General features: G+C 38.5%; 2 protein-coding genes across 2 annotated transcripts in view; one reads left to right on the top strand and one right to left on the bottom strand.

Annotated features, from left to right (window-relative positions):
• LOC144655561 (uncharacterized) overlaps positions 1 to 10,134 on the bottom strand; it is a 253,491-nt gene that overhangs the window by 236,126 nt on the left and 7,231 nt on the right. The window lies entirely within an intron of this gene.
• LOC144655535 (G2/mitotic-specific cyclin-A-like) lies at positions 1,986 to 9,715 on the top strand. Its single transcript, XM_078515780.1, has 8 exons — positions 1,986 to 2,417; positions 2,542 to 2,812; positions 3,001 to 3,155; positions 4,310 to 4,609; positions 5,605 to 5,745; positions 6,409 to 6,522; positions 6,973 to 7,106; positions 9,125 to 9,715. The coding sequence occupies exons 1-8, from the start codon at positions 2,229 to 2,231 to the stop codon at positions 9,174 to 9,176; spliced, it is 1,356 nt and encodes a 451-aa protein (XP_078371906.1). The 5' UTR covers positions 1,986 to 2,228; the 3' UTR covers positions 9,177 to 9,715.

Below are 10,134 nucleotides of genomic sequence, written 5' to 3'. Positions count from 1 at the left end.
TTGGTCAGGATTGCCCTATCAGCGGCACTACCCCTATTTAGACTGTTTTTTTTTTTCTAGTTCACTTACTGGTCCATTTTCTTCTCTCGACTCACAAGTCACCGTGAATCAAACCTTTGCTTTCAGTGTTTCTTTCAGCGTCCCGTTTTGCGGTATATTTCTCTATTCTGCCCGGCCCAACTAATGCAATAAGCGCTCGCGCGGTTTCTCTCAACTTAAACTATCGCACTTTAATTTGTTTTTGAATTCGAAGTGAGCTGTGTCGCTGTGATTGGCTCATTTTGACAAGTATGCAACGTACGAGTTCATTTGCATAAAAAAACAATGGTATTTTAAATGGCACGTGTATGTTAAAACGACTGAAATATTAAAAAGTTGAATTTTTCCTTGTACGTTGCATATACATTGCAAAGTTGTTGATGATCTTCTTGCATCTTGCGAGAGCGGCCTGTTTTTTCGCACAATTTAGACCCCGGGCGTGAAGCAACAGGCCTACTTAACGAAAACAGTAAAACTGTTTACCGTCACCTTCTTGCAAAAGACCGTGATCCTCGTTATGTAATCACCCAAGGGACAGATTGGATGCCATTTTTATCCCATCAAATGATTATAAACCCTTTTGTTTGAAGTTTTAAGATCGCGTGGAAGCCAGGTGGTCATGTCTTCACCGTAAACCAACAATAAAGCTGCAATCAGCTATTATTAAGTGTAAAATAAGGAAAAACGAGAACAGGGCATTAGCAGATTGACCCTGCCCGTCTAAACTTGCGAACAGATTCCTTAGTGTGGAGCGAGCTGGAAAAAAAAAATGTCGAGCGCATTCTCAAGCCTGGTTTTCACTTGCGACGCAAGCACAAACGTAATCATGCAAAAAGGACTAATTTTGACCCTTGAGTTTGTGTTTACCGCAAGCACAAGCACAGGTATCAAAATGCAATGCGCTTGCGCTTTTACTTGCGTCGAAGCCGTTTTCAAGGTGAAATAAGAGCAGTTATTAGTAGTAGTAGTAGTAGTAGTTGCCTTTATTTAAACACGATATGGATAAAAGCTTACAGCTTGTGGGGTCGTTATTCTTGCGCTTGTGCTTGCGTCGCTAGTGAAAACCAGGTTTAGTCTTTATAGACCGCGCTCGGCTTGCTTCACTCGCCGATTTTTATGTTTTTTGTTTTGTTTTCCGCTCTAAGTGCCATTAGAGAGCATGTTCGCAGGCTAAACCCGCCCCGTCTCACAGGTTGGCCAGACACCTGATCGACTACAACAAGAAGTGACACGGAAAATGAGGGATTCGTGCGGAGAACACTGGAGAACAGTCCATTGACCATTTGAGGTTTTTTTTTAAAATATTCTAACTCGGCTCTCCAGCTTTTTGGCTCTGGGGAATAAAACAAAACAAAAACCATGCCTATCCTGCTGACAACGAGGTATGAGTAATTAGCAATTCCTTTTTGTTTTATTCCCCGGAGCCAAAGAGTCAATGATGTCAATGATATTTTGCAAAAATCAGCCGAGCGTGTAGCGCAAGCTGACACTATTCGTCTCTTGTTATTACAGACAAATAATATGACTGAGAAAAACGACATTTTTTCTATTATACAACTGCTAATAGTAGGACACCTAACCAGCATGCTAGGAACCAATCATGTTTGAAAATATTGAAATTTTCTCCGGCTTAATTAAAAATACATGTCACACCCTCCTTTCGGGAGCAAAAGATCAACTTGGGGATTCATTAAAATGATTCCAACCTGTTTATTTTGCCTTGATAGCTATACAAAGTTGTAGTTTGATAAAACGTAATTTAAAAAAATCGATTTCTAGGTTTTTTTACTCCTCCAAACTGGTGAAATTGTGCCTGAAGCGACTCCAATAAAAGAGAAAAGACACCGTGACCAAAACTGAGCCTCGGGTAAGTCAGCGGTGGTTCGCAATGTAGCAAATAACCACATGCGTGGATCTGTGCTGTGATTGGCTAACGCTTGACTAGCGGGATTCTTGAAATGTGAGAGAACTGAACGTTCGCATTCGCGAGTCTATCACAACGCCAAAAGTTGGCCGAAGGAAGAACTTAAACTCCTCTACTTTTCCACAGAATTAGAAGTATTTTCCACTTGGCGCTGGTAGCCACGTTGTAGACTAGTCTATCGTTGAAATTTCCTTAGTTTCCGAGAAGGGCAGTTTTAGTTCGCTTTTGAATTTGTAGTCGTTAGTTCAACCGCTTTCTCGTCAAAATGTCGTTGGCCTTTCGTATCACTAACAACAACTTCCAGGATAATCAAGAAAGCAACGCTTTGAAGAAGGCTAAAATGGAAGACGGTCAAGCAAGAGCAACACAGCAAGGGCAGAAGCGAGCGGCTTTAGGCACAATTACGAACAACGCAGGGTTGAGAATTCAGCCATTTCGAGCTGCCAAACAACAGGTCAGTGAACGCGAGGCCCGGTCCATTTCAGTGAACTTTCAGAACTTTAAAATTCATGTTCGTTTCCTCTGCTTATAAAGAAAACCTTTTCTCTCATTTAATTTTTCTGTTTGGTTCAATTTAGGCTAGCTTGGCGGGTTCTTCGTTCACCTTCGGCGCCGCAAAGAACGACGAAAATGCATTCAGTCGTGTACAACAAAAGACTGCCTTCGCTGTACCGTCAACTGCACAGCAAAGTTTTAGCATTCACGTAGACCCCGAACCCGTTCTTGAAAGTGCTCAAAGTACAGCATTTCCCACAAGCTCCACAGTCCAAGAACTTAACCCGGCCGTAACGTCCCTTTCACGACCTGCTTTGACAAATGTGTTCGTCGCAAACAGACCCGGAGAAGAAGGTGAGAGCACACAACATGCGAATCTCTTTGCGAGTTGAGAATTTTTTTAGCTGCCGCTTCAAACGTGCTACGTTTTGTCAAGCTTTTAATTTTACCAGTACTGTTCTAGGTTCCTTTTTAAGATATACGTTACTACAAATACAATGAAATTACATAATAAAGTCGTTTTGCCTTTTTATTTTTTGCAGTGGACTCGCCTATGGTTATTGACTCGAGCGATGACGAGGACTTTGAATGCACGAAGGAAACAACGCCAGAAATACACGACATCGATAGCGGCAACGACATCTTTGCGGTCACAGAATATGCTTCGGAGATTTACCAGTACTTGAAGCAAGCCGAGGTATTTCTTTGTGTTATTTTTCCTCAGTCGAGCTTGGAAGACATTTTCACTTTCATGCATGCTATGTACGTTTGTGATTGTTTGAGGGTGCGCGCGTTGATAAGCTTGTGTGAAAAAAAAATGGAATGCACGAAGTATAATTCTTGTGGAAAACAGTACAAGACGTTTAAAATTTTCAACAATTACTGCTTAACATTCTTATCTAGTCTTGTTTTGACGTACGTATAAGAATTATTACGGTACACATTAGTCCAAACATTCAAATTCCCCTCCCCCCCCTCCCACCTCACCCTATCTTTTCACAATAAACTCTATGCCTACCCGGTAAGGGATTTCAATAACTTTTAGCTCTGTTTTTAGCTAACTGAAATAGTTCCATAAATTATCCATGTCTCCCCTACAGAAGGGATTTTTCCTAAGACTCTTCCCTGGAATTTCTAGTTAACCTTCATAAATTGGACTTTGAAACCCCTCCCACTGCCAGAAATTTCCAATCTCTTTTGTGCTTGTGTATGTTGAGAGGGGGAGGGCGGGGGGGGGGGGGGGTATGAAAATTTTCTGGAATCACACAATATAGAAAATTGTTAAGTCTAGTTCATAAAAATTTGAGAAAAGAATAGTCCATGTAATTTCAATGTCATCTTTTTGTTTCTTAAGCCATCAGACAACTCTGCTGTGATTCTAAACTCGGGACTGCAAATGGCCTTGAAAAAATCTTAAGAAGTATTAACACCTAGCCCGCACGAGGAGGCTTTCATTAATTGACACCTGGGGAGGGGGTCAAATTCCGTAACCAAGTGACAACCCAATGGGGAAACTTCACTAAACCATTTGGGTTAAAATCAGAAAATTCTGAAGGGTAATGAAAAGAGATTGTACAGAGATTTGTTGTGGTTAAAACTAATCTGGTTTAAAATTTTTCAAACCAGTTTGTCATTCATTTCCCTTTCTTTCAGATTATGACTATGAGACAATTAAAAATAAAAATCAAACTGATTTGAATATTTTTTACCCTAAGATAAATTTAAGTCGCGACAGATTCATGTATCCGTTTATGAACTCTATAAAACATTATGACTATGAATATAATCTGCAGCATTTATAAATAAAATTTTCCTGTACTGAGTTTAATAAACTTGTCTTTTTATATTCAGCTCAAGAACAGACCCAAGCCTGGCTACATGAAGAAACAGCCCGACATTAACCACAGCATGCGTGCAATCCTTGTTGACTGGTTGGTTGAAGTGGCTGAAGAATACAAACTTTTACCTCAGACACTCTATTTAACAATAAACTATATTGACCGTTTCCTGTCAGCCATGTCAGTGCTGCGGGGAAAGCTTCAACTTGTGGGAACTGCGTGCATGTTGGTAGCTGCTAAGTTTGAGGAGATTTATCCACCTGAAGTTTCTGAATTTGTTTACATCACAGATGACACTTACACTGCCAAGCAGGTACTAAATACTTGGTTTGTCTGCTGTTTTCAACTTTCATGAAAGGGAGGGAGGAGTGGGAAAAAAGGGATTCCGAAATAAGACATGGGAATTTGCAACTACAAAAGGGGTTCTGGGTTGGCCTAAAAAGAGAAAATTTGACAGTCATATACATTGTAAACTGTGAACATTATTATTTATAACTTAGTAATAGGCAAATTTTAACTTGGCTTTGAAGCTTTGGGAATACAGCAAAAAATAATTTCCTCAACTTTGATGTGATTTCTTTTGTTTTTAAATCCCCACTTGAGGCGTCAAAGCCAAGTTTGAAAAAACTGGCTGATCATTGACACATGTGGAGTACATGTATGTCCCATGGAGCTTGCAAAGATAGTCTTGTCCGATCGCCTGGGGTTAGAAGATTTTCCTGTCAGGCTAGTCAATTTTATCCATCATTTGCCCAATGTACAAGTTACAATTTTGGACTCTTTGTTGGCAGATGAAGTAATTTAGTTCCTTGCCCCTGGGTGGGGGATTGGGCCACAGCAGATGAATAAAGGAGACTGAGAAACACTTTCAGGCTAGCACACAACACAGGGTTCAAAATAGAAATTTTGGCTTGTGACAGGTGTTACGGGATAAAGCTTCAACAGAGAACCTCGCAACAGTTCCAAATTTGTCTGAAGGCAAGCTGGAAAATCCATTTTCAAACAAACTAACCTAAGCTTGGGAATTTCTTTGTGGTTGGACAGATTATTATTCCTCATTGCCGTAAAATGATTTATGGTCAAAAAATTCTCCGGACGTCATGTCCGACCAGAAATTGGGATTTCGTCGGACATAAACAAATTTTGGTCGGCCAATGTCCAATGACCGACTGTTATTTGCAGCCCTGCCACGCTATAATTCCTACATGCACCACATCAATATAATTATTTTATGCTGTAATGCAGAGTACTAAATCTCCAATGCTTTAAACACATTGAATAACACTGTTACTGTTTATTTATTTTCAGGTTCTAAAAATGGAATCTCTCATTCTCAAGACTTTAGGATTTGATATTTGTGTACCAACAATATTAAATTTCCTCGAAAGATTTTTAAAGGCTACTGAATGTTCTGAGTCAGACAGTCCCAAAGTTGAAGCATTAGCAAAGGTGAGCTGATATGTACATGTATCATTGCATGCGATGGTTTAATCGCTTCTAATTTTATTGTAGCACTTTCCAGGACTGCAAAGTCCTGGAAAAAAAGACTACCAGTCCTGTAAAGTTCTGGGAATCTGTTAAACTCAAGAAACAACTGAATTCTCAGAACTAACATGATAAGAAATGTATGACAGACAGTAAGGAGAAATAATATTGTGATCTTGGGAGTAAAAGAGTTAGTAGCGACCTTCAGATCATTGGACTACGAGTATGAGATTAAGTACAAGTTTTCAAACCGAATTCGTGTGCCCCCTATAATCACTAATCACACCAATCTTATCCCTAACACTTATTTATGTGTTAGACAGCAACAGGGAAGAGTTAAAGTTTGGGGGACATAATTGTGTTGGAATTCCAAAGTCATACTCGATCTCGTACTCGTGGTCAAATCTGAAGTTTGCTAGTGTGAATTTTGGAGTCCCGGATAAATCAATAAATCAATCTGAATAAATCAATAAATCAATCTGAGTCCTGGAAAGTTGTATGAGAAAAAGGGGATGAACCCTGTTGATTGGTTCTGTACTTTTTTGCAGTGTGAGGTCTTGTCACTTATCAATGAATATAAATCTGACTGTATGGTTATAAATTTTGAATAATTATTTTCTTTTTCAGTATCTCTGTGAGCTTACAATGCTGGATGCCGATCCCTTTCTAAAGTTCCTGCCATCTACAATCGCTGCCAGTGCTGTTGTTTTATCTCTTCATACTCTTGGACTGCCATCATGGGTAAAACACAAATCTTATAAAATTTTGTTGACCAAGGGTTTGTATAGGTCGCTAAACATGCCTCCGAAGTGCCTGCCAACTCCATTTTGCCATACATCCCTCTTACGGAGAGCAGTTTGTTTGTTTGAGTTTTGTCTGAGTCACACCAGGGGTCAAAATTCTGTGACGTGATTAGTGCGCTTTGTGTCAGTCACATAAAGTTATGGAAAATGATATTGATTGTATAAAACAAGTTAGTCAGTTTTTGTTTCTGCAAAGAAACTGAGAAAAAAGTACCCACAATCAAGAAAAATAATGTGCATGAAAATGGACAAACTTGGGTTATGGAGACTGAAAGGTCGTGGGAAAGATCCTGGAATTTCAAAAGTTCAAAAGAGTTGGAACCCTTTGAATGAATTAAATCCAAACTTTCCAGTTTGAAACTCAAATTTATTTCTTTGTCTGTTATAGAATGCAACATTGTCTCACTATACTGGATTCCAGCTTCTTGATCTCCAAGCATGTGTCCATGATCTCCATCGCACATTCAGCCATGCAGCAAAACATGCTCAGCAAGCTATTAGGGAAAAATACAAGAATTCTAGGTAAGAATAGTGCAGTGTTGTCAGGGTGAGTGTGGTTATCTTTGCCAAACCTGGATTTCCACAGCTTAGGGCCTGTTTATATGGAGAAGAGTTGTCCCTGGCAGGAGGGTTACCCTCCATACCGAGCCACCCCGGCTGAGAGAGCTTTTCATACGTTTCTTTATAAAAATTGCAAAGTTGACTCGGGGGACAGGGTGACCCTGGGTGGAGGGTCACTCGCTTTGAAGGGAGGGTGACCCTGGGAAGCGAGCCAACTTTTTTCCATATAAACAGTTTGGTTCTTAATCTTTTTGCCTCGCCTACCAGGGACAAGTTGACACTCACGGAGCATGCGCAAACGCTAAAATCAGCAAAAACAAAATTGCAGATAAATTGAAATCAAAGTCGGTGGTAAATTAGTCCACAAAATGGTCTTGGTCGACGATTCAGCGTTCCTGATTTAAGAAAAAGCAGCCATAATAGATGTTTGCAAAACGGTATCCGGTCACATCGTTCCAAGGTCACATCGTTCCAAGTCACATCGTTCCAACTTTCGGTCAGATCGTTCCAAAAAAAAGTTACTTCGTTCCAACTAAAAGTTACTTCGTTCCATCGAAATATTTGATCATTCCAAAATAAAAAGTTAGATATAAAAGACGATCCAAGTCATAACAGGTTTTCAACTCACCTTATTTGCGTTTGATATATCTGTTTTCAACTGTGGTCAACTGTGTGTTGACCATTACAACTTACATCAAACCCTACAAGCAGAACTGAAGTAAACCGCTGATTAAAACCTAAGTTGTATCGACTGAGTTGTATCGACTATCTACATTTCAGTGATATTTTAAAGTCAATAGACAAACCCCGGTCTCTCTCTCTAATCTCCCTATTCGATGAGAGTTCTGTTCAGCGCGCGACACTAATAAAACATCGTAAGTAAAGAACACAAGATTAAATTACGTAAAGGCATATTACACGCAACAAAAGCAGTCGCATATAAAAACCACACGCAGTGTGTAAACATACGCTAATAGTTACGGTTGATTTGACAACGACCTGAGGGCTGGCACCATGCACTGAATCGCGGCCTCCGGACGCGGACAGCTGCCCATGTACCTTCTGATTCAACTACACCGAGAAGCTATGCATTACAAAATTTAACAAATCGAGTAGTAGTAATAATGTTTTAAAATCTCTTTATTAAAATAACGATCTACTTTTGTGGAACGAAGTAACTTTTAGTTGGAACGAAGTGACTTTTTTGAACGATCTGATTGAAAGTTGGAACGAGTGACTTGGAACGATGTGACCTTGGAACGATGTGACCGCAATTCTTCAAAACAACTCTCGCCAGTCTTTTGAACCGAGAGGGCCAAGTTTTGGCTCGGTCAACAGGGACAACTCTCTTCCATATTAACAGGCCCTTAGAAAAAGTTAGAATTTTATCAAGGCCACAAAAAAGATGGGAATTTCTAAATAGTAAATAGTCAGGATCATTCTGTGGAAGCCAGGGACTTTTATTTTGCTGCACTTTTCTTTTGATGTTCAAACCTCAACTGTCTATTACAGTTATGCTGCCGCCAATCATAATTACCAAAAAAAATTAACAAACAAAATGGATCAAAATCTACCAATCACAACCTTCAGACATTGAACTTCTGTTTCTTGAGTAGAGAGGTCTACCAGATGATCAACAACAGCAAAAAATGCAACCATTTGATTGAGCTGAGTTCATCATTTGTCATCATTATTTTGTTGTGGAATTTTGATACCAAATCAGGCGGACCATAAACATGTACTGCTGGCAGTGAGCATTTGTTAAGGGTACTATACAATACAGTAGAACCCAGCTTATGGCAGCCTGTTAATTTGACCACCCTGTTATAACAAACAATTTTTTTGCCCAAAGAAAACACTTTAATGTTTTCTTGTAAATAGAGGCACACTTTTTATGGCCCAACAGTAGTCATAACATATGGTTCCCTTGTATATTACTGCTTCCTAAATGAAGTTTTTTTCTGTTCTTTTTATTTCAGCTTTCATGGAGTGGCTAATCTACAAGCTCCAGAGATGCTGCCCCTAGTTTAAATTCTTCAAATAATGACAAAAAAGTGACTATGTAAATATTTACTGCCTTAAATACTGAAGAGAGACTTTATTAGAAAATATCTTCAATTATTCTGTGTGTTGTGGAAGATTTGAAATACTTCTGATGTCCAAGACATTTTTACTTGCAAATTGCGCTCTTACTTATGGATTATATTTCTACCTTGGCTTAGCAATGTTATTTTTCTTCCTTTTTTAGCCCTTTGTAACAAAGTTGTACAAATGTATAGATGTTTTACTCACTTCAGAACACGGAGCACAAATCTTTATATTTTTATCTTCTTACATACAGCATTGATTTATTAAGTTAGCTGTCAATTTCATTTTGTAGGACTTAATCTTGTGAAATTTTTTCTAACCTAACTCAATTTTAAAACTATGATCATTGTACTCTAATAATAATAATAATCGTTTTAGGTATACACGACATACACGTAGTTAGAAATGTGATGATTAAGTATTAACATTATTTTCTTAAAAAGTATGTTTCTTGATTAACTGTAAAATATGTAAAATAAATAACCTGTAAAACATTTTTTGCCATTTGGTCCTTTACTAGTTATTAAATAATTTTGCGGGGCAAGGAAGAGAATATTTTTTTTTTTTTTGGGGAAAAGGAAAAAAAAAAAGCGCATCACTGAAAACCGCAAAGGTGGCTTTAAACCACAAGGTTTTCCAGCTGAAACACGTTATTACACGGCTGCAAATCTATTTTTTTCTTCAAAGGACATGTGTCTGATAAAGTCACCATTTTGGTCAGACAAACAAAAAAAATATTTCTTATTATATTAATAAAATTACTTTCTTTCTTTTTTAAAATATATAAAAACAACATAATTACTTCCAGATAAGGAGCGAATAAGGTAGTCTACAAAATAATGATTTAATAAAACAGCTGGACATTATGTCCAACCATGGTTGGAATTTTGTTGTACCTAGG

This window comes from Oculina patagonica, chromosome 5, assembly GCF_052425735.1.
Source record: "Oculina patagonica isolate OP01 chromosome 5, crgOcupat, whole genome shotgun sequence".
Lineage (NCBI taxonomy): Eukaryota > Metazoa > Cnidaria > Anthozoa > Scleractinia > Oculinidae > Oculina > Oculina patagonica.
Note: the sequence above shows the minus strand (reverse complement) of the source record. Positions and strands in the feature narration are given on the sequence as shown.